At 42.8% G+C, this 25,295-nt stretch overlaps 2 protein-coding genes across 2 annotated transcripts in view; one reads left to right on the top strand and one right to left on the bottom strand.

The window, feature by feature from the left end:
* Positions 1 to 13,701, top strand: part of bcl2l13 (BCL2 like 13) — a 37,956-nt gene extending 24,255 nt beyond the window's left edge. Inside the window, exon 7 of the mRNA XM_020456404.2 lies at positions 9,860 to 13,701. Coding sequence (XP_020311993.1) covers positions 9,860 to 10,792 — 933 coding nt within the window. The 3' untranslated portion in view covers positions 10,793 to 13,701. The remainder of the gene's footprint in view (positions 1 to 9,859) is intronic.
* bida (BH3 interacting domain death agonist) lies at positions 13,309 to 24,967 on the bottom strand. The gene is made up of 4 exons (XM_020456032.2): positions 24,685 to 24,967; positions 24,109 to 24,374; positions 21,546 to 21,679; positions 13,309 to 14,361 (listed from the first exon to the last, which is right to left on the bottom strand). The coding sequence occupies exons 2-4, from the start codon at positions 24,362 to 24,364 to the stop codon at positions 14,158 to 14,160; spliced, it is 594 nt and encodes a 197-aa protein (XP_020311621.1). The 5' UTR covers positions 24,365 to 24,374; positions 24,685 to 24,967; the 3' UTR covers positions 13,309 to 14,157.
* Positions 24,968 to 25,295: the final 328 nt, after the last annotated feature.

Here is a 25,295-nt window from a genome sequence, read left to right as displayed (position 1 = left end):
AACAAGTTCTCATTTGCAACTACCTGGCCAAGATAAAGCGAAGCAATTCGACACATACAACAACACAGAGTTACACATGGAATAAACAAACATACAGTAGAACAAAAGAAAACAAAGTCTATATACAGTGAGTGCAAATGAGATGTTAAGTAAATAAATCGGCCATGGTGGTGAAGTAATTACAATATAGCAATTAAACACTGGAATGGTAGATCGGCAGAAGATGAATGTGCCGGTTGAGATACTGGGGTGCAAAGGAGCAAAATAAATAAATAAATACCAGTATGGGGATGAGGTCGGTAGATGGGCTGTTTACAGATGGGCTATGTACAGGTGCAGTGTTTAAGTGAAGTTCCATGTACTCATGTCTCTGTATAATAATGTGTTTCCTTGAATTTGTTCTGGACCTGGGGACTATGAACAGATGGCAAGGTGCCATGTCTGGTGGGGTAAGTGTATGTGAGTGCTGTGTGTAAGTTGACTGTGCAAACATTTTGGAATTTCCAACACAACATTTCTTATAAAAACAGGAAGTGCTAGTCAGTCTTTCCTCAACTCTTAGCCAAGAGAGACAGGCGTACAGAGTATTTATATTAGCCCTCTGATTACAATGAAGAGCAAATGTGCCGCTCTTTTCTGGGCCAGCTGCAGCTTAGCTAAGTATTTCTCTGCAGCACTTGACCATATGACTGGACAATAATCAAGATGGGTTAAAACTAGAGCCTTCAGGACTTGTGTGGTGTCAAAAAAGCAGAGCATATCTTTTATTTTGGACAGACCTCTCCCCATCTTTACAACCATTGAATCTATATGTTTTGACCATGACAGTTTACAATCTAAGGTAACACCAAGTAATTTAGTCTCCTCAACTTGTTCAACAACCAGATTCAGCTGAGGTCTAGAACTTAGGGAATGATTTGTACCAAATACAATGCACTTAGATTTAGAGATGTTCAGGACCAGTTTATTACTGGCCATCCATTCCAAAACCGACTGCAATTCTTTAAGGGTTTCAGGGACTTCATTTGCTGATGCTTATGTGTTTGAATCATCAACATATATAGACACAGATGCTTTGTTTAATTCCAGTGGCAGGTCATTGGTAAAAATAGAAAAGAGTAGAGTGCCTAGAGAGCTTCCTTGTGGTACACCACACTTTACATGTTTGACATTAGAGAAGCTTCCATTAATGATAGCTCTGAATCCACAATATGGCAGAAGTTGAAAAGCCATAACGCACGTTTTTTCAACAACCGGTTATGGTCAATAATATCAAAGGCTGCACTGAAATCTAACCGTACAGCTTCCACATTCTTCTTTTCAATTTCTTTCAACCAATCAGCAGTCATTTGTGTCAGTGCAGTACATAGTGTCCTTCTCTATAAGCATGCTGAAAGTCTGTCAATTTGTTTAGAGAAATAGCATTGAATTTGGTCAAACACCATTTTTCCCCAACAGTTTGCAAAGAGCTGGGAACAAGCTGATAGGTCTGCTGTTAGAACCAGTAAAGGCCGCATTACAACTCTTTGGTAGCGGAATGACTTTGGTTTCAGGCCTGTGGACAAAGACTTTCCTCTAGGCTCAGATTAAAGATATGACAGTTGGGAGTGGCAAGTCAGCTACCATCCTCAGTAGCTTTCCATCTAAGTTGTTAATGCCAGTAGGTTTGTCATTATTGATCGATAACAATAATGTTTCCACGTCTCCCACACTAACTTCACAAAATGTAAACTTAAAATGCTTTTCTTTATTTGTTTTTTAAAATCCATGAGTATGATGGCTCACTGTTCATTGTCTGCATTTCCTGCCTAAGTTTGCCCACTTTGCCAATGAAGGAATCATTAAAATAATTGGCAACAGTTTTGGGATCAATAAGCCATCTGATTCGATGAAAGATGGAGTTAAATTTGTCTTTTTGCCCATAACTTCAATACTTTAAAATACATTTTTTCCCATTTTTCTTTTTAAATATAATTTCTCAGCTTCATAATACAGTTCATTTTTTGTTTGAGTTTAGTCACATTTCTCAATTTACAGCCAGTCAGATGTGCAGCCAGTCTTATTAGCCACTCCTTTTGCACCATCTTTCAACAATAGTTTTTCAATTCTTTATCAATACATGGAGCCTTAACAGTCAGTTTCTTAACATGTGCATGTTTATCAATAATTGGAAGAAGCAATTTCATAAATTCATCAAGTACAGCATCTGGATGCTCATTAATCACATCAGACGGACAAATATTTTTTTACATCATCCACATAAGTCACAGCAAAATCTTTTTGTATTTATTCTTATTTTAGGCCCAGCTTTTGGAACTTTGGATTTCTTGGATATAGCCACTATATTGTGATCACTGCATCCAATGGGTATGGATACAGCTTAACAACAAAGTTACAGTATTAGTAAAAATGTGAGCAGACCGTACCGCCCTCTGGAGTGCCTTGCTCGTGGTTTCTGAAGGTCTTAGAGGCCAAGCCAAATTTCTTCAGCCTCCTGTTGTGCCTTCTTCACCACACTGTCTGTGTGGGTGGACCATTTCAGATCGTCAGTGATGTGTACACCGAGGAACTTGAAGCTTTCCACCTTCTCTACAGCAGTCTCATCGATGTCGATAGGGTTACAGTGAGAAGCTTCCTCTTGAGGGGACAGCTTGATTTTAAAAAAGAAAGTCAATATTCAGGTCCCCAAGAAAGTAGACCTCTGTTTACATCACATACACTCAAGAATTTCACACATTATTTAGATACGGACTGTTTGCACTATCCCTGTAAATGCTTAGAGGAGATATTATGTCAAGTGTTATTGAAGTATGGTGTATTTTTTTTTATTTTTTATATATATATATTTTTATATGTAACCTTTATCTAACTAGGCAAGTTAAGAACAAATTATTATTTACAATGACAGCCTACCAGGGAACAGTGTGCTAACTGCCTTGTTCAGGGGCAGAATGACAGATTTTGACCTTATCCGCTCGAGGATTCGATCCAGAAACTTTCGGTTACTAGCCCAATGCTCTAACCACTAGGCTATCTTCTACTTGCAGGTTAACCAGTCACATGTTTGGACACCTACTCATTCAAGGCTTTTTCTTTATTTGAACTATTTTCTACATTGTAGAATAACAAAAATATGAAATAACATGTATGGAATCCTGTAGTAATCAAAAAGAGTTAAACAAATCAAAATATGAGATTCTTCAAAGTAGCCACACTTTGCCTTGATGACAGCTTTGTACACTCTTGGCATTCTCTCAACTAACTTCACCAGGAATGCTTTTCCAACAGTCTTGAATGAGTTCCCACATATGCTGAGCACTTGTTGGCTGCTTTTCCTTCACTCTGCAGTCTGACTAATCCCAAACCATCTCAATTGGGTATAGGTCGGGTGATTGTGGAGGCCAGGTCATCTGATGCAGCACTACATCACTATCCTTCTTGGTCAAAAAGCCCGTACACAGCCTGGAGGTGTGTTGGGTCATTGTCCTGTTGATAAACAAATGATAGGCCATTCCATCTGGTTTACGCTTAGTGGGACTATCACTGCAGAAGGATGTGGTTGCCATGCTGGTTAAGAGTGCCTTGAATTCTAAATAAATCACTGACAGTGTCACCAGCAAATATTTTTTTATTTAAAAGATCCTTCACCTGTGAGACACCACTGTCCTCACCGCTACTCCCGCCTGCTTTGGTCATTGTCATGGTAGCAACGTACGTTACGCTGGTACTCCTCATAGTTCCAGACAGGGCAGGTCACTGGAAAATTGGAAACAACAAATGGCAGGGATCTAGACAGCCAGCCTCAAGCCCGTGGCAATCCACTGTCCCAGCTACAATTCCTAACTGCGTCGCAGGCTGCATTCAAGCCCTCAAGAAAACGCAGCTATACTAGCTGCTACGCCAAACAGCTCCTCAGACCCGGCTTTGGTCGGCAGGATCACTGGATAGATGGTAGCGATCCCAGCAACTGATACCAACCGCGTCGCGGGATCCAAATTCAAAAGGTAGTTGGCTATTAACTGAACTTTTTCAATAGACTCAAAACTTTCCAAAACAACAAACCGAGCTCTCCCTCGTTCCGCGTTCAACAGGAAGTGATGTGTGTGTGCAATATGTTCAAGATGATCGCATTTACCTGGTCAGTATAGGTCATGGAGAGTGCAGGTGTTCTTTTTTTATAGGTCAGCTTCTGTTTTTCAGAAACTACTGAGTAGACTGAGGAAGGTTAGACGAACATTAGAACTGTAACACTACTACAGTACGTGTTCTACGTACAGACTTTCAATGTGACAATCTAAATGCATCAGATTTCTGTAAATGTCTTTCTCTTGTCAGGAAGGACTTTTTCATTTGGTAATGGAGAGGTGATGAATAGTAATGTCATTAACTGGCTCAATCCCTCAGGCAGCTCTGGGCTGGCTGGCTCAGCATGGAGCCTGATGTCAGTGTGAACCCTTCAGTGTTTGACTACCAGGAACGTCTCTGTTAATGTTTCATAAGCAGACTTTACATTATTAGGTTATCTGCAGAACACCCAGTCCAGTGTCCATGGACATATTGGAAAATCTGTACAGGCCAGTGCATACATTTATGCAAAGCATTAACTTTGGATAAGAGGACAAAAAACAATTATTCTTTCACTATTTTATGGCGCTAAAAAGACAAATGAAGCAAAGTCAGCCAGCCTGTGACATGACTTGAGTTCCCAGTTCTAGTATTTGTATTGGCAAAAAGCTGTGTCATGTTGACCTCTACAGACAATGTTGGGTGGCAGCAAGTCACATGTGACTGAGACTCTGCAGGGAGACGAGGAGATGTGTGTTTTACACTAGTGTACGAGCTTGGTCCAAGAAATGCATGATTCCCTTTCTGAAGGATCTCATCTCTACCTGACACTGTTAGAGGTATTTATCGAACCAGGGTCTGTAGTGACGCCTCTAGCACTGAGATGCAGTGTCTTAGACCGCTACGCCACTCAGGAGCCCAGTGGGTTTAACAGTGGGTGTGGTCGTATCACTTACCTCTTGGTTTGTTCAGGGGTTTTAACACAGCATTCTTTAGTGCATAATGGGAACTACCTAGAGGGAAGGGTTGCTAAATAGCTGTTCTACCTTTTCTACCCTTTTCCTGTGAGGAGGGGAGGCCTACCTTTCCCTCAGAGGAATGTGGGTGTGTCTGTTGGTGTGTTTGTCCTGCGGCGAGGGTGAAGAGCTGTATAACACGCCTGACAACAGATCACAACACCTCAAAGCTCTACAGCTACGGTCTTAGTTTCAACGTGACTGGTGCAGGTTATTGGGAAGTTCTGGTCTCTACAGGATAAATTGGTGTTTTCGGTTTTCACACAGGGAGTGAAGGTGAGAACTACAGGTTTGGACAGTTTGGTGTCTCAGGTTTGGTGTTTTTGTATTTTTATATGAAGTAGCCTAAATATTTAGACTAGAAATATCTATTTCGGTGTTATCTGCTGATGCTCTGTTCTTGTGAGTTGCAGAAATCACTGTTCATTTTTGGTCATGCACTTAGTCTTATGACAACGTTTCAAGGTGTTTTAGCTGCTAGCTTCTGAAGGTGATCTACTTAGCCTGATGCTGGAGATGGCTTTTATTAGTGCTTTACCATATGTTATTTTGAGAAAATAGATATAGAATGAAAAGAGTTGTATGGCTTCAGTAACTCCAGTGAGGGTCTACTACTGATTATAACCTAAGATGCATATTGACTTGACTCGCGTATAAAACCAACGAATGTTACTCCCAAAAGATCGACACCTTTCCCCTTGGTTCTCACACAACATGGCTGCTTTATCAAACCACTGCAACCTCTACCCAGAGAGGAGGGTTTTTAGAAAATGTATTTAAACCACTGTCCCACACGCAAATCAGCTTATAGCCAGCCAGAGTAAATGCTACAAAGGGCTGGCGTTCGTTTTAATCCCCTGCCTGGCCTCCGGGGATGCAGCCTGGCCTCTCTGAGAGAATGTCCTTGTAAGGAGAACATAACCTTTAGTGACGCCGTAGGCCCATAGGGTAAACAACTGTATTTTACATGGATACAGTAGGGGCCCCATTAGTTTGGAAAATGGGCTGTGATTCCGATGCAAATAAGTAGTCATTTGCAAGCCTGTTTGAATGGAAGAGGAGTCAACCAGAGCAGTTATGTAGCCTACCTGAATGAACTGTAAAAGTTTAACCTTTTTTTTTTTTTTTTTTCATGGGGGAGATGCAATATAGGCTGTGTCAGCAAGTGCTGTCAGGTCCAGGGCTACCTGCTGCCCCCTACTGAAGGAGTTCAGTCTGATCCCTGAGGCAGCCATTTTCACACCATCTGACATGTGATGTAGCCAGCCACCCTAACCCAGCCCATCCCGATCCTAGCCACTTCTGCTGTGCTAGCTGCAGCTATGGAAGATCCAACTGTTCTGCCCTGATCTCTGGATCTGAGCGTGGATTACATGTGAACAGGGATCCAAGTAAACCCTGGCGGATTACAGATTTGAAATATTAATCTCTTTGCATCTGCTTGCTCAGATCTGAGGGCAGATATGACTGGGATTAAAGGATGGGAGGCTTGGAGAGACGCTAAGGGGAACTCATGGAATAATACTCGGAAACTCTTACAGAAAGCGTTTTAAAGTAGAAGTTTGCAGTCTGGTGTACTGTTGTGTGAATGCCAAGGATGTGCCATAGTTCCCTAACCTCAAGTTCTCCTATATGGGATCCTATGGGGCTGTAGGAATGAGGGAGCATAATTTTGTTGAAAGGGGAGATGGGAATAGGGGCACTGAGACACAGACACCGTTCAGGGATGTTTTTAGCCTGCAGGAGTCGGGGTGTTTTATTTTGTTGCAGTTGGAGTAGACATCCCTGTTAGTGGAGTAGTAGGCATTCATACCCTTTGTCGTGACTTTACTTTCATTAATCTGGTGACTTATTTATTTAATCCACTATGTTAAATTGTTACCCAATTGATTAAAACAATTTTTTTATTTTTTATGTATTAATCATGTAACAATTCACTCATTAGGATTTGGGGCATCACTGAAGAAGTTGTTTTAGAGTTACCATCTCCTGAATTAAACTCTAAGGTATTTAATCAATAAACAGTCATCTTATTAATCATTACCTCTTATCAAATACTCATTCTGAACGATCGTAACCTTGGATCTGCAAAAATTTATTTGTGTGAAATGCCTTCGTTCGTCGTTTATCTTGGTCGGAACCAAGCCTTCTCGGAAAGTTGTTGGCCTTCCAGCTGTATGGCTTTAATTTCCCGTCTGTTGTTCACTCTGGAAGATAACCAGCCTTGTCAACGGTTCCCATTCGGTGATGAGCATAGTAGGATAGTCTCACTTAGATTCGCTTTTCTCGATATCTGACTTAAGACGGCTAATCAGCTGTACCAGTGATGGTCTGAAGTGAGCTTCTCGCCTCTTCCTCGTGTTGGTATTTCAGGATTCGGACCACGATGGACATGAGCTTGCAGCTCTTCGTCTCTCTGGTCTAAAAGAAGGTAAGTTTATTTCTTCACCTCGTGTTGAGGTTCAGAGTTTCAACCATTTAAAACATATCGTTCTCGCCTCACATTTCCTGGTCTAAAGTTTGATTCCTCTTCCAAGCCTTTATACACTCTTGGTCAAAAGGGGCGTTCTGTCATGCTGACAAGCTCTCTGACCTCACTCGGGGCGTGGCTACTTAATGTGCAAAGGATATCAAAAACTATCTCACTAGAAAACTAAAATCACACGTCTTCATCACTTTTCATTTTGTATTCACATCATATTGGATGAAAACTTGACAGATAAAGGGGGTATCCTTTCCAAGTTACAGTATTTGGTCCACACAGTTTAACAACATCACAAAATGGAAAACAAATGTCATTGTTTTTTACATCTCCCCACTGACCATTTCCCACATCATTACGTTAGAAATATTGTTATATTATTCACTTTTTGGGCGTTAAGAGTTTTGGGCGGACAAAAGTGTCTGTGAACAATGTCATTCCTTTGCTTCAGGCCTGGGCAATTCCAGTCCTCGGGGGCCTGATTGGTGTCGCACTTTCCCCCCCATCCCTAGCAAACTCACCTGATTTAAACTAATTGCATTTTTAACCGAAGATCATGATGTTAGTTTAGGTTTGTTAGCTGGGGCAAAAGTGTGACACCAATCAGGCCCCCGAGGGCTGGAGGTTCCCAGGCCTGCGTTTGGTTGATACTAAAGAGCAAGAGGGAGTGTCTGTCTCTACACGACCGGGTCCAGCAGCCCCCAAACCCGTCTGATCTGATGCATTCTGATCCTCACAGGACAGCCATGACACCTTTTTTAATATCCAGATTCACTCAACAGCCATATGAGTGTCAGATTACATAATGTCAGGCTTTTGACCCTGTTAGTTCTCATCCATACCACTAGGTGGCATGAACCATAGAGTTGTTGTGCATACAAACACATACTTGTCACATCAATGATGTGTATAAACCTTGGATGACTGACAGGGGGTGCTGTATTGAAGTGACCGCACAGCCATTTTGGTACTCCTGCATTGTAAAGTATATTTCAGAAGCTATAGAAATTTAACATCAACATGAGTTTTTAGAATGTAATATAATATACCGTCACCTTAATGCATACTTATAAATTATATGTGAACTGAACATAAAAATATATACAGTAGTTGTCAAAGTTTGGGGACACCTACTCATTCCAGGATTTTTCTTTATTTTTACTATATTCTATTCTATTGTAGAAAAACAGTGAAGACATCAAAACTATGAAATAAAACATATGGAATAATGTAGTAACCAAAAAAGTGTTAAACAGATCAAAATATTTTATATTTCAGATTCTTCAAAGTAGCCATCCTTTGCCTTGATGACAGCTTTGCACACTTGGCATTTGTTTAACACTTTTGCTTGCTACATGATTCCATATGTGTTATTTCATAGTTTTGAAGTCTTCACTTTTATTCTACAATGTAGAAAATATGAAAAATAAAGAAAAACCCTTGCATGAGTAGGTGTTTCCAAACTTTTGACTGGTTATTTATTTAAAGGGAGTACTAACTGAACCATACATAGCATCAGCGGTCCAAGGGTTTCTTTTTTATATCTATCTATCTATCTATCTGCTTGGTTTGATTGTCTTCAAGCTTGTTCCCATTGCCCTATAGTCAGTCACCCAAGAACAGCTATGGACCTGCACACCTCTGAGACCTTTTTAGAAGTCTGTTTCACCACTGTCAGAATTATTTATGCCACAGTGAAAAATAGATGCAGCTGCTCTTGAGGTTTTACACTAGTCGATCACTCCCATGGGCTATGGCCCTTTGTCAGTGGTGTATGTTTGATGTATGTAACTTGTCATGGGTGTGTATTTTATTTATGGGAGTTGTATTCATCAAGGGGAGGGTAACACTCTACCTCTTCACAAAGCAGTTGACAAGAAACCACAGAAATATACAAGAAGTGTTGTGATATCCTCTGTGTCTTCCTGAGAATGATCAGCAGGAAGTCCAACACAGCAGGTCTTTGGTAATTACGATAATGCAGTTTGGCTACTTCTGTAGTTTCAAGAGAACTGTACTGTAGCCTCCGATGAGCTGATGTTGGGGTTTCAGGTGGTGACGGATGTTTCGCAGATGTGCGTCACACATTTTTGTAATGTTGCTTGGAAATTTACAACAAATTGTAGAATTTTGATTGACACTTTTTTAAATAGTGGGCTATGTAGTGCCACTGGCATAAGTGTTTTACTAATTGAAATGTAATATGCTTATTATAACCCATTAGCCATTTTCACTTTTAATAAAGCACCAACTTGTAATTGTTTGGTTCCTCACTGACCTCCTCTCCTCTCTTTAGGGTACATTGTTTAGCCTGGAGGAAGAGGAGGAGCAGGGCGTGATCATAGCCGAGGACAGCAACGACATCTACATCCTGTCTGGAGAACAGCTTCCTGGCCAGCTCAGTCCCCCCGCGTCGCTGCTAGGCACCGGAGACAGCAGTGGGCCGGGCAGCTGGCAGACAGAGAGCTTACCCGTGTCTCTGGCAGGCAACGATTCCTGGGCACAGGTGAGCATGATGGACCACCCTGAAGATGTCAAGAGTCTGGACAGCAACGAGGGCACCCTGGCTGAGGAGCGCAGTGAGAACAACTCCTCCAACTCTGACATTGTGCACGTGGAGCGAGAGGACGCAGAGGAGGGTGAGGGCGGGGCCGAGTTGCAGGAGAGCATGCTGAGTGTGCTGGGGACGGAGAGCGAGCTGGCTGAGCTGAGGGCGGAGTTTAGGGATGATACCCCGCTTCCTGGCCCAGCAGCCCCAGAGCCGGTGGTGGTATATCTGGAGGAGCCGGTCATCATAGAGACGCCTGCTCCCCTGTCGGCGGTTCTGTCAGAGCTGCATTCGTCTGTCCCCGTGTCAGAGCCCGAGCCCTCTGCTGCAGGCCCTATAATTGAGCCTGCGCCTGCCCCTGTTGTGGAGGCAGCACCACCATCCCCCGCCAAGGCACCCTCTACTCCGCCATCAGCAAAGCCAGTTCTAGAACCAGAGCCTGTTCCAGAGCCAGTCGCAGCACCGCCAGAGTCAGAGGAGCCCCAGCCTGAATCTCAGTCAGAGACTGTGCTGGAGCCGGCTGCAGCGCCCCTCCTGGAGGCACTCCCAGCCGAGGAGCCCCCGGTGCAGACGGAACCAGAACCCAAGTCAGAGATCCCAGTGCTGCTGTATGGTGGAGCTGCTCTGGTGGCCCTAGCTGCTGTGGTGACCTGGGGAGTCATGACCCACCGGAAGAAGTAGCCTAGCAGTGCTCCTGAACCGGGTTGCAGACCTCACCTCCTCCCTGGTCCCTGCTGCTAGCAGTGCTCCTGAACCGGGTTCCAGACCTCACCTCCTCCCTGGTCCCTGCTGCTAATCTGGGCTGCTGGGCCTGCCACTACTAGGTGGACACACCATGTGAACAATTACTTATTTTCCTTCTTTCCATTTTTGTTTTCCCCCATTCTCCTCTGCTCATCTGGCAATTTGATATGTTTTTCTTCAGTTGCTGCCTCCAACCCATCACGTCTCAAACTGGAAAGGACATTTGTATAATTTTCTAGCGGTTTCTATGTTTTCCGGGTGCTTGGTTGTTCGATGCCATGCGGATGCACGTCACAGACACACCCTGTTTGTATGTTACTCTCTCGGCTGGAGCTCGGGGTACCTCTTTGTCCTCAGAGCCTAGTGGGTGTAGCGCAGAAGTCCGAATTCCCTGTTCTATTGCAGGGAAAAGGGAAGCTATTCCAATATTTTCACATACAAAAATGTAAGTTCTGATTACATTATGTCCTCTGAAAAGCAAACCTGTCTTCAAGGATTAGATGAGCATGTTTGTTTTTTATGGCAATTAACTAATCATGATTAGACTTTTGATTTGTTTTTAGAATTCACTGTACTGGAGACACTACTGTGTATCTATAAAAGCACTTGATAGGCACTTGATAGGGATTAATAATATCGCACTTAAATGGAAAGTAGATACACATGACCAAAAGTATGTGGACACATGCTTGTCGAACATCTCATTCCAAAATCAAGGGCATTAATATGGTGTTGGTCCCCTCTTTGCTGCTATAACAGCCTCTACTCTTCTGGGAAGGCTTTCCACTAGATGTTGGAACATTGCTGCAAGGATATGCTTCCATTCAGACGATTAGGCCTGGCTCGCAGTCAGCGTTCCAATACATCCCAAAGGTGTTCGATGGGATTGAGTTCAGGGCTCTGTGCAAGCCAGTCAAGTTTTTCCACACTGATCTCGACAAACCATTTCTGTTTGGACCTTGCTTTGTGCACGGGGGCATTGTCATGCTGAGACAGGAAAGGGCCTTCCTGAAACTGTTGCCACAAAGTTGGAAACACAGAATCGTCTAGAATGTCATTGTATGCTGTAGCATTAAGATTTCCCTTCACTGGAACTAAGGGGCCTAGCCCAAACCATGAAATACAGCCCCAGATCATTATTCCTTTTCCACCTAACTTTACATTTGGCACTATGCATTGGGGCAGGTAGTGTTCTCCTGCCATCAACCAAACACAGATTTGTCTGTCGGGACTGCCAGATGATGAACCGTGATTCATCACTCATGTCCAATGGCAGCGAGCTTTACACCACTCCAGCCAACGCTTAGCATTGCAACGGATGTGCCCAAATCCACTCATTTGAAGGGGTGTCCACATGGTGTATGTTTATCTACTTCTTTCCAGTCACTTACATCACCTAAGTGTTATTTTGTTAAGTTTTTGGAAATTGAGGGATTCCACTTTAAGATGTGAATAGGATTCCATAACTCAATTCATTTTTCACTAACTAATTTCAGTCATTTAGTAAACAGACTCCTGTGTCTCATAGTTACGATTTGTGATCATATTGCAGTAGTATGACTGCAATTAAATTGATTTTGAATGTAAAAGAGGATAAAGACTACCGGCAGGTTCACAGCCAGTAGCATAAACTGGTGCGTTTGATTACCAACTATCTCCTTGAAAATAGGCATTTAGATTATCTGGTATAGAACTGTCAATGGTCACTATCAACCGTGTGTGTGAAATTAAAGCCAGCTCAACCATGATGGCACCATGGTCAATAATGTTCCATGTACCATGTTCTGTGACAGGGAATGGAGGGTTCAGAATGACTGCACCAAGACAGAATTTCATATTCATTTGTTCAACACTTAAATATAAAACTTGAAATCAACTAGTCATCTGATGTTGTGAGATTATAAAATCAAAAGTAGAAATTAGTTTAATCTTGAATAAATTTATGCTCTCATTCCCAACTCCCCCAGTCTAACTTCACAGGGACTGCCTTTCTTCAGCTACCCTGCCAGACCCCTATGTTTTGCCAGGTACCGTTTGTTGTCCCCTCGGCTGGCCCAAACTGCCCACCCAGCACTGCCTTGCCATTCCGCTGTAACCCCATAGCGTGCCTACCTTGTACAGTACAGAGACTTACAAAGCTTAACAGCTGCGCGTGCTGGCTTCTTCCCACTGCTACCTAACCTTTTCTTGAAGGGTTCAGCTCCCTCCATTTTCTCAAGTCAGAGTGGAGGTCTGTCCACAACTTGAAGAGTAGGAATGACACATGCCAGCCCTGCCACAGACAATCAACATATGCAACATTCCCACTAAGGGAAACATATCTTCCTGTTAGTTGGGTACAATGTTTAATCTAAAAATAAAATCTACACTGTAGGCCTCAGGTGTCAAGAGTACAAAAAAATAACACTTTTTACTGGGCACTCAGGTCTGGAGCATGAAATGCGAACACTTGATCCAAGTTAAAGTAGTGGTTCCAGCTTTGTGTTCACTGGTCAGTGGATTCCCACAGCTAACTTGGTCAATGTCAAAACTAAAGATGCACACAACTCACTTCTGTTTAGCCAAGTGTAAATACAACCATGTGTGGTTTGGGGTAGTTGTGTGGGAGAGACAAATGACCATAAATGGTTTTGTTCCATCGAATGCAAATGTACGTCAGTTAGATAATAGGTATGCAAATTGTCTGAAATGTACCTGGAAAGTACAGTATGGATGTCAAATCCCCATCTTGGCACATCACCAAGTTCCCTATATGTGCAGTTTGAGACCAGAATACATCATGTAAACTGCATTGTTGTGGTTTTGGACACATGAACAAGTTAATAAAATGTTTCTCCCTTAAATCATTTTATTACTCCTAAGTTTATTTTTAAATGGATCTCTATGCATAGAACAAACAAAGGCATTTTTCAAACACTAACAGGGACTTTGAAACAAAAGGGGATTCATCCCCTTTGAGGAAGCCATGTATTGTTACAAAACTGTTGGGGGAGAACTTGTTACAGAAATCATTTTCAAGCACAATGTGGAAGTGAAAACAGCAGACGATGCATGACACTTCTCCATCCCTTTCAGTATCAGAACTGGTCAAATAAAGCACTGAAGTTTCCAAATCCAGCGGCAAACACTATCTTTTCACAAAAATGATTGAAAGTTATACATTTACGGAGCAGCTTGTTAAGAAAATGAATGTGCCCCTGAACTAAACTAAATGGCCCACTCACTACTGATTGGTAATCAAGCATCAGGCTCAGTGTACGTCCTGAGTGGGGAGTCCGTAGAGTTTGGGGTCTGTTTTGAAGTCACCTGGCCACGGCCGGGTTTATGAACTGAACTGCTGTGCTGAACAGATTACGGAGCAGTAGGGGGGCGTGCTCACACACCCCCTTCACCAGGGTCAGAGTGAGGGCCATGATCACCTTCTCCTGGGGTAGATAGTCCAGCACGGGGCCCAGGCCCTGCTTCTTCACCCACTCCACTTCCAGGGCTAGGTGGTGCTTCCATAGCTGGGGAAACACACAGACAGACTCGTGACATACTTATGGATTGAATTTATACCCGTTACTAGATTATATTTTATAACCCCTGTGGTTTCAATTCACAGCAGCAACACCACAATTTGGACATACATTCCTAGACACAAACATATCTACACTGAACAAAAATCTAAATGCAACATGCAAAAATTTATGGTTTTACTGAGTTACAGTTCATAAGGAAATCGGTCAATTGAAATCAATTGGATTTCACATGACCAGGCAGGGGAGCAGTCACCCACTGGGGAGCCGGGAGCAGCCACCCACTGGGGAGCCGGGAGCAGCCACCCACTGGGGAGCCGGGAGCAGCCACCCACTGGGGAGCCGGGAGCAGCCACCCACTGGGGAGCCGGGAGCAGCCAATGTGTTATTCCCCCACAAAAAGGGCTTTATTACAGACAGAAATACTCCAGTTTCATCAGCTGCTCAGGTGGCTGGTCTCAGACGATCCCAAGAAGAAGCCGGATGTTGAGATCCTGGGCTGGCATGGTTACACGTGGTCTGAGCTGGTTGGATGTACTGCCAGATTCTCAAAAAATGACGGAGGTAGGTTATTGTAGATAAATTAACATCAAGTTCTCTGGCAACAGCTCTAGTGGACGTTCCTGCAGTCAGCATGCCAATTGCACGCCCTCTTATAATAAGAGACATCTGTGGCATGATAAACTGCACATTTTAGAGGCCATTTCTTGATCCCAGCAGAAGGGGTGGTGTACCTGTGTAATGATGCGGTTTACAGTGGCTTGCAAAAGTATTCATCCCCTTGGCATTTTTCCTATTTTGTTGCTTTACAACCTGGGGGGTTGTATCATTTGATTTACACAAAATCCGTACCACTTTAAAGATGCAAAATATTTTTGGGTGAAACACACAAGACAAAAAAAACTTGAGCGTGCATAACTATTCACCCCCCCAAAGTCAGTACTTTGTTGAGCCACCTTTTGCAGCAATTACAGCTGCAAGTATCTTGGGGTATGTCAATAGAAGCTTGGCACATCTAGCCACTGGGATTTTTGTCCATTCTTCAAAGCGAAACTGCTCTGGCACCTTCAAGTTGGATTGGTTCCGCTGGTGTACAGCAATCTTTAAGTCATACCACAGATTCTCAATTGGATTGAGGTCTGGGCTTTGACTAGGCCATTCCAAGACATTTAAATGTTTCCCCTTAAACCACTCGAGTGTTGCTTTAGCAGTATGCTTAAGGTCATTGTCCTGCTGGAAGATGAACCTCCGTCCCAGTCTCAAATCTCTGGAAGACTGAAACAGGTTTCCCTCAAGAATTTCCCTGTATTTAGCACCATCCATCATTCCTTCAGTTCTGACCAGTTTCCCAGTCTCCGCCGATGAAAAACATCCCCACATCATGATGGTGTTCTTGGGGTGATGAGAGGTGTTGGGTTTGTGCCAGACATAGCGTTTTCCTTGATGTACAAAAATATACATTTTAGGCTCATCTAACCAGAGTACCTTCTTCCATATGTTTGGGGAGTCTCCCACATGCCTTTTGGTGAACACCAAACATGTTTGCAAATGTTTTTCTTCAAGCAATGGCTTTTCTGGCCACTATTCCATAAAGCCCAGCTCTGTGGAGTGTATGGCTTAAAGTGGTCCTATGTACAGATACTCCAATCTCCACTGTGGAGCTCCTTTAGGGTTATCTTCGGTCTCTTCGTTGCCTCTGATTAATGCACTCTGTGCCTGGTCTGAGTTTTGGTAGGCGGCCCTCTCTTGGCAGGTTTGTTGTGGTGCCATATTCTTTAATAATGGATTTTTAAGTGTGTATTTATTTCACCTTTATTTAACCAGGTAGGCTAGTTGAACAAGTTCTCATGTGCAACTGCGACCTGGCCAAGATAAAGCGTAGCAATTCGACACAACACAGAATAACACACGGAATAAACAAAACACAGTCAATAATACAGTAGAACAAAAGAAAACTAAAAGTCTATATACAGTGAGTGCAAATGAGGTAAGTTAAGGAAATAAATAGGCCATGGTGGTGAAGTAATTACAATATAGCAATTAAACACTGGAATGGTAGATCGGCAGAAGATGAATGTTCAGGTAGAGATACTGGGGTGCAAAGGAGCAAAATAAATAAATACCAGTATGGGGATGAGGTAGGTAGATAAATGGGCTGTTTACAGATAGGCTAAGTACAGGTGCAGTGATCTGTAAACTGCTCTGACAGCTGGTGCTTAAAGCTAGTGAGGGAGATGTGAGTCTCCAGCTTCAGAGATTTTTGCAATTCGTACCAGTAATGGGCAGCAGAGAACTGGAAGGAAAGACGACCAAAGGAGGAATTGGCTTTGGGGGTGACCAGTGAGATATACCTGCTGGAGCGCATGCTACGAGTGGGTGGCGCTATGGTGACCAGCGAGCTGAGATAAGGAGGTGCTTTACCTAGCAGAGACTTGTAGATAACCTGTAGCCAGTGTGTTTGGCGACGAGTATGAAGCGAGGGCCAACCAACTAGAGCATACAGGTCACAATGGTGGGTAGTGTATGGGGCTTTGGTGACAAAACGGATGGCACTGTGATACTGCATCCACTTTGTTGAGTAGAGTGTTGGAGGCTATTTTATAGATGACGTCACCGAAGTCGAGGATCGGTAGGATGGTCAGTTTTACGAGGGTATGTTTGGCAGCATGAGTGAAGGATGCTTTGTTGCGAAATAGGAAGCCGATTCTAGATTTAATTTTGGATTGGAAATGCTTAATGTGAGTCTGGAAGGAGTCTCTACAGTCTAACCAGACACCCAAGTGTTTGTAGTTGTCCACGTATTCTAAGTCAGAGCCGCCCAGAGTAGTGATGCTGGACGGGCGAGCAGGTGTGGGCAGCGATCGATTGAAAAGCATGCATTTAGTTTTACTTGCGTTTAAGAGCAGTTGGAGGCCATGGAAGGAGAGTTGTATGGCATTGAAGCTCGCCTGGTGGTTAGTTAACACAGTGTCCAAGGAGGGGCTAGAAGTATACAGAATGGTGTCGTCTGCATATAGGTGGATCAGAGAATCACCAGCAGCAAGAGCAACATCATTGATGTATACAGAAAAGAGAGTCAGCCCGAGAATTGAACCCTGTGGCACACCCATAGAGACTGTCAGAGGTCCAGACAACAGGCCCTCCGATTTGACACACTGAACTCTATCAGAGAAGTAGTTGGTAACCAGGCAAGGCAATCATTTGAGAAACCAAGGCTGTCGAGTCTGCCAATAAGAATGTTGTGGCCAGGTCGATGCATACGGCTGCACAGTAATGTCTCTTATCAATGGCGGTTATGATGTCGTTTAGAACCTTGAGTGTGGCTGAGGTGCACCCATGACCAGCTCTGAAACCAGATTGCATAGCGGAGAAGATATGGTGGGATTCGAAATGGTCAGTAATCTGTTAACTTGGCTTTCGAAGACCTTAGAAAGACAGGGTAGGATAGATATGTCTGTAGCAGTTTGGGTCTAGAGTGTCACCCCCTTTGAAAAGGGGGATGACCGCGGCAGCTTTCCAATCTTTGGGAATCTCAGACGATACGAAAGAGAGGTTGAACAGGCTAGTAATTGGGGTTGCAACAATTTCAGCAGATAATTTTAGAAAGAGAGGGTCCAGATTGTCTAGCCCCGCTGATTTGTAGGGGTCCAGATTTTGCAGCTCTTTCAGAACATCGGCTATCTGGATTTGGGTAAAAGAGAAATGGTGGGGGCTTTGGCGGGTTGCTGTCGAGGGTGCCGGGCAGTTGACCAGGGTAGGGGTAGCCATGTGGAAAGCATGGCCAGCCGTAGAGAAATGCTTATTGAAATTCTCAATTATAGTGGATTTATCAGTGGTGACAATGTTACCTAGCCTCAGCAGTGGGCAGCTGGGAGGAGGTGCTCTTATTCTCCATGGACTTTAGTGTCCCAGAACGTTTTGGAGTTAGTACTACAGGATGCAAATTTGTTTGAAATAGCTTGCCTTAGCTTTTCTAACGGCCTGTGTATATTTGTTCCTAACTTCCCTGAAAAGTTGCATATCACGGGTGCTATTCGATGCGAATGCAGAACGCCACAGGTTGTTTTTTGTGCTGGTCAAGGGCAGACAGGTCTGGCGTGAACCAAGGACTATATCTACTCCTAGTTCTACATTTTTTGAGAGGGGCATGCTTATTTAAGATGGTGAGGAAGGCACTTTTAAAGAATAGCCATGCATCATCTACTGACGGGATGAAATCAATGTCATTCCAGGATACCCCGGCCAGGTCGATTAAAAAGGCCTGCTCGCAGAAGTGTTTCAGGGAGTGTTTGACAGTGATGAGGGGTGGTCGTTTGGTCGCAGACCCATTACGGATGCAGGCAATGAGGCAGTGATCGCTGAGATCTTGATTGAAAACAGCAGAGGTGTATTTGGAGGGTGAATTAGTTAAGATGACATCTATGAGGGTGCCCGTGTTTACTGATTTGGGGTTGTACCTCGTAGGTTCATTGATAATTTGTGTGAGATTGAGGGCATCAAGCTTAGTTTGTAGGATGGCCAGGGTGTTAAGCATGTCCCAGTTTAGGTCACCTAGTACCACGAGCTCAAGATAGATTGGGGGCGATCAGTTCACATATAGTATCGAGGGCACAGCTGGGGGCAGAGGGAGGTCTATAGCAAGCGGCAACAGTGAGAGACGTGTTTCTGGAAAGGTGAATTTTTAGAAGTAGAAGCTCATTGTTTGGGTACAGACTTAGAAACTAATACAGAACATCTTTGCAGTTCTATCTTGGCGGAAAATGTTATAGTTAGCAATGGAGTTCAGGGTTTTTGGTGGTTTTCCTAAGCCAGAATTCAGAAGACATCTGGGTTGGCAGAGAGTGCTAAAGCAGAGAGTAAAACAAACTTAGGGAGTAGGCTTCTAATGTTAACATGCATAAAACCAAGGCTTTTACATTTACAGAAGTCAACAAATGAGAGCACCTGGGGGGTGGGAGTGGAGCTAGGCACTGCAGGACCTGGATTAACCTCCACATCACCAGAGGAACAGAGGAGAAGTAGGATAAGGGTACGGCTAAAGACTATATGAACTGGCCGTCTAGCACGTTCAGAACAGAGAGTTTGTGCTTCTGGGCAGGATAGCATAGATTCAAGGCATAGTGTACAGACAAAAGGTAAGGTAGGATGTGAGTACATTGGAGGTAAATCTAGGCATTGAGTAATGAAGAGAGATATAGTCTCTAGAGATGTTTAAACTAGTTAATGTCATCGCATATGTGGGAGGTGGAACAACATGGTTGGTTAAGGCATATTGAGCAGGGCTAGAGGCTCTACAGTGAAATAAGACAGTAATCGCTAACCAGGACAGTAATGGACAAGGCATATTGATTAGAGAGAGGCATGCGTAGCCAAGTGAACATATGGGTCCAGTGAGTGGTTGGGCTGGCTGCGGACACGGCAATTGACAGTTAGCAGGCTAACAGTTAGTAGGCTGGAGCTAAACAAGCTAGCAGTTAGTAGACCAGGGCAAGCTAGCAGTTAGCAGACCGGGTTAGCAAGTAAGCATTTAGCAAGGGCTAGCAGTTAGCAGACCGGGCAGGCAAGCTAGCAGTTAGCAGACCAGGGCCCGGCAGTTTAGCAGTTAGCAGACTGGGTTAGCTAGAAAGTTAGCCTTTGAGGGGGGGGGTGTAAGTCTGCTTTTGCCTCTTCGTGCGGTGACATCGATAGACCAGTCGATTGAATGGTGCTCCATGGGATGTTCAAAGTTTCAGATATTTTTTTATAACCCAACCCTGATCTGTACTTCTCCACAACTTTGTCCCTGACCTGTTTGGAGAGCTCCTTGGTCTTCATGGTGCCCCTTGCTTAGTGGTGTTGCAGACTCTGGGGCCTTTCAGAACAGGTGTATATATACACTTAGATCATGTGACACTTAAAGTCCACCTGTGTGCAATCAAACTAATTATGTGACTTCTGAAGATAATTGGTTGCTGCTGACATGTATACTGTTGAGTCATCAGCGTACATAGACACACAGGCTTTATTCAAGGCGGGTGGAAGGTCGATGGTAAAAACAGACAACAATAATGGCCCTAGCCGGCTCGGCTGCCCTGCGGTACACCACTCAACTGAATTTGCATGAGAGAAGCTTCCATTAACGAACACCCTCTGTTTTCTATTAGATAGGTAACTAGATCCATTATAAGGCAGAGGATGCAAATCCATAACACCTAAGTTTTTTTAGCAATATGTTAGGATCAATGACATCAAAAGCTGCACTGAAGTATAAAAAAATAGCTTTCACAATCTTCTTACTATCAATTTCTTTCAGCCAATCATCAGTAATTTGTGTCAGTGCCGAGCATGTTGAGCACTTCCCATTAAGCATGCTGAAAGTCTGTTAACTAGTTTTCTGTAAAATAACTATTTGATCAAAAAAATTATCCAAAAGTTTGCTAAACACTTAACAGGCTGATTGGTCGGCTGTTTGAACCATTAAAGGGTGCTCTGCTATTCTTGGGCAGCGTAATGACCTTTGCCTCCCCCATGTCTGAGGGCACACACTGTTTTCTAGACTAAAATTGAAGATGTGGCAAACAGGAGTCAAAGTATTCCACAACCAACCTCAGCAATTTACCATCCAGGTTTTCAGTACCGGGTGGTTTGTCCTTATTTATATTTTTGTCAACAAAAAAGTTAAAGTAGTTGGCAATATCAAAGGGTTTTTGTTATAAACAAGCCATCTGCCTCAATGAAGGATGGAACCGAGTTAGCTTTCTTGCCTAGGATTTAATTTAAAGTTCTCCAGAACTATCATTTTATATATAATTTAACTGTTACATAGTATAGTATCTTCTTTCTGTTTAGTGATTTCTAAATTTACTGTATGTTTGCCTGTCTGCTGTGTTGTCAGACTTATTTGCCTCATCCATATAATTTTTTCATTTGTCATCTATCCAGGGGGATTTGCCAGCTTCTTGATATGCCACACCTGTTAGGTGGATGGATTATCTTGGAAAAGGAGAAATGCTCACTAACAAAAATGTAATCAAATTTGTGCACAAAATGTGAGAGAAATAAGCATTTTGTGCACATGGAAAAAAATCTAGGATTTTTATTTCAGCTCATGAAACCAACACTTTACATGTTGCCCTTATTTTTGTTCAGTAAAATTCTGAGCAATCCAAGTAACAAGGATTCCAGAAACTTACCCCAATGGAATACTTCTGCAGTTTCTTGGTCAGATTCTCAGCAGCCTGGGCCATCACACTACGCTCAAGCTGATCAGCTATTTCAATCAGCCCTGCAGCGACACCTCTCAGGGCTTCTTCATCGGCAGGGTTATCTGGAAGGCAAAGAGCATGTTAGTCAAAATCATATTGAATATGAACAGCTAAAGTATCCACAATTTGATGTCAACACAGTATCATTTTCAATCACTTACACAACAGTTCAACCCAGATGTGCCAGATCCCGGTCACATAGTACAATAAAGCTAAGATGTACAGCAGTACATATACTGCCCCTTTTCTAATATCCTTTTCATATACAGACAAAAATCCCACTATTTTACCATGCCAGCTTTTTTCCATATCTGAAAGGGGTAGGGGGTAAAAACCACGGGGCAATTCCACAGTAACAGAATGCTGGAACTCAGATGTTTCACTTTAAAATGTATGCCAAACAAAAACCAATGATTGCAAAGTTAAACAAACCATACAAGTTGTATGGTTTGTTGAACTTTGTAATCATTTTTTTTTGGCATAGTCTCAGAATCATTATTTTACCATGAAATTGCCCCATGGTAAAATAAAACCCACATAAAGATCTAGTCATGATACCTGCATTTTCACAGGCCCTGTAACCAAATACAGGTATTAGGTCTGTGTGAATTGTTCTGTTTTTTTTGTAGGTAAACTCATTAACATACCATTTTTTAAGGGTCCAGTGCAATCAAAATTAGGTTTCCCTGTGTTTTGTATCATATTGTACAACAGCTGATTAAACTAAAGCTATAAAATTGTGAAAGAAATGTATCAGTGTTATTTCCTTATAGTTGCTGGTTGAAAGTACAATCCACACAGGACCTTCTAATCAGCAGGTTTGCATGGGCGGAAGTTTCGGCTTTCCATGGTGACATCACCATGTGGTAAATTGGTTAATAGACCTATAACAAAAAAGAGTTCCAAAGCTCTCTGCTAATGTATTATAGTAAGGTACTTAATTGCTACCCATAAATGTTTTGATATGTATATAAAAACAGCGGCATTGGGCCTTTAACACCTCCCTAATTTGTAATGCAAACAGACCCCATCGTTTAACAACACCCGCCAAACCTCCCAATTTGCCAGTTACGCACTGAATGTATAAAAGGGGTATACCAGCAAATACATGATCAATAAGGGTCTGTTTGAAAGGGGGTCAAAAAAACATCGTCTTACATCGTGTCTGAAATTAGTGTACGGCACCCAGCTAGGGATTAATTCTGCTACCATGTTTGCAAAGCACACAGACCAACAACTCATGACCTTCCAGTTACCTATATTCTGCTTGTTTAATCTGGATTTAAGCACAAAACAATATAGAATCAAACTTGTATGGGTCAATCAAGCCCATACTTATTCCCTGAGTCATGTTAAGGTAACTCATTTACCAAGGTGCATTTGAAACCTGTCACCAGTAGTGTCATTCATTCAGAAAGACATTTTGTGACCTTGGGATTAAGGTTCAATCTGCACATAGCATAGTTCTGAGATATTGAGCGTCAAAGATTTCACATCTCACATCTCAGAACTGTTTTGTAGAGAATTCCTTGTTCATAACCCATTAAGGTCCTTACTTTAAAAAGGTACCTAAAGTGCAGACTATCAAAATCCTGAGACATTTGTAAATCTGTTTTTTAGGGGATGCAATTGTAGATAGAACCTTATGGTTCTGAAATGTCAATCTGGTTTTGAGGTTCAGACACTTCTGAATTAGACATGTTGAGTTAAGAAAACTATAGCTATTTGAATACATAAATGATAGTGTTATATCTTAGTAAAATAGAATAACACTTAAATACATTAAGAAATGTATTATGATCATCAGCTGAATTACGGTCACTGAACAATGTGACAACATCATTTACTTTAAGATTACTGACTGTTTTTTGCTTGAGTGGCATTATTGCTGGCATGACTAGCCTGCCCTAGACCATACATAGAGCGAGAGATGGCAAATACATGTGTATTTGTTCAGGCTTGTGATAGAACCTAAAAGCACCAAGTTCAAATTGGTTTATACAGATAGAGCTTTCAATTTTTTTCACTTTACAATGTACTATGCAGAAATCACTCCGCCATTTCCTGGCGTAGAGAATCATTGTACCATCTAAACTGCTGTGAGATCTTACCCATAACCAAAAATAGTATTTTCAGCTGTTACAAAAGTACAAAAACAAAAGTAAAAGAAGCAAAAATGAAACTTGACAACGGGAAGCATAGAAATAGCACACCTAAAACAGATTTACCGCTTCTAAGACTTGCTTTCAATGAGAATAACAGCTCTATAACAGACTGTTCTATGTGAATTTGGTCTAGCCGCCTGACAGTTACATATCGCAGCTTTAAAATTGACTTCACATACATATGAAGATCAAATATATGTGACTATTTTTTGAAAGAAATGTCAGAACCTTACAGTCTGCAGGTCTTGACTTGTCAAAACTAAGTGAATGTGACTGATGGAATTTCAATCATACTATAAAAGAAAAACGAAAACAAACCAACTCACCGGGCCATGCCAGCGCAGCCTGAGGCTCAAGCCCCTCTAGTAAGATACTACTGCTGCTGCAGAAGTGTCCATCGGTCTGAAGCTCGCCCTCCTCGTGGATGTTAAGACCCAGACCATTGCCGTTTATGTCCTGGGTTAGCTTCAGCTCCCGGGCCAATGAGTCCAGCTCTATGCGGAGGTCCGCACTGCTGCAGCTCTGCTGTTGAAGGAAAGTCAGAAAGACCAGGGGAGTGCACTGAACATCCCCACAGTCCATCGCTGTTCTTCTACAGGGAAAAGCATAACAAAATCTATCAATTGCAATTTCATCAGATATAAACTAGCTCTAAAGTTAGAGTTTCCTACGAATGCATTTTCACCAAAGTATTTACTGGCTAGCTGAACGTTACCAAGAGGACACAGTCAGCAGCTAAGTAGTTAACCCGTAGAAGCGCGCTACATTCGATTCAATTGTGTGCGAACAAAACAAGTCTAGCTAGCTAACGTTAGCTAGCTATTTAGCGTAACGTTTGCCCGTGTTGATGCTAGCAAATAGCAATACACTCAATACTCAATTTTTTTTCTCTGTTCACTCACCGTCAAAAAACACTAAATATATTGGCTGGTAAAGTTCAGCTTGCTTATTACAACTTGAAATAGCTAACAACACACGTTGATTGACACCGCCGAGTCAAAGCTGTTCGCCTTGCTTTCCAGACAACACACACGCACGCACCCCATCAGTTTGGGAAAATTGGGGGGTTTGGGACATTTCCCCCAGCCGCGGACTGGTTTTACTACATATGTGGCTACATTGGGCTGATTCGATTACGCTGGGTCGTGGAGTACCGCCCATGGCCCGTGACATGAGATCAAAAGCGGTGAGGGAGGCGCTCTTTCTCAAATATAACACTATCTGCGCCGCTTGGTCATTTGTCAAAGCATGGTGCATTGTCCACAAACATCTATTTTCTATTAAATACATGTTTTATTTTCTATTTTAATTGGGAAGGCAGATAAAAGCGTTATCACTTTTGCATTGGAAAACACCGAATCCTACTAATTACACGTGCTTAAGTCACTTGTTTTATGCCGACGCCACCGTGGGCTTTAAACTGGGCAACTGATTTACCCCGGGAGGCTAACCGGTTCCATATCGAATACCCTCAGTTTCGATGCAAAACACGCCTACACGGGCGTCCAGGCGG

Source organism: Oncorhynchus kisutch, linkage group LG22 (assembly GCF_002021735.2).
Source record: "Oncorhynchus kisutch isolate 150728-3 linkage group LG22, Okis_V2, whole genome shotgun sequence".
NCBI classification, from domain to species: domain Eukaryota; kingdom Metazoa; phylum Chordata; class Actinopteri; order Salmoniformes; family Salmonidae; genus Oncorhynchus; species Oncorhynchus kisutch.
The sequence above is the reverse complement of the archived record's forward strand: the minus strand, read 5'-3'. Positions and strand labels throughout refer to the sequence as shown.

Coding starts and splice junctions, on each gene's coding strand:
- bida (XM_020456032.2), bottom strand. CDS start 24,364: ATGGACTGTGGGGATGTTCAGTGCACTCCCCTGGTCTTTCTGACTTTC. Junction 21,680..24,108: donor GGCTGCGCTGGCATGGCCCG/GTGAGTTGGTTT, acceptor TTTGCCTTCCAG/ATAACCCTGCCGATGAAGAA. Junction 14,362..21,545: donor TGCAGAAGTATTCCATTGGG/GTAAGTTTCTGG, acceptor GTGTTTCCCCAG/CTATGGAAGCACCACCTAGC.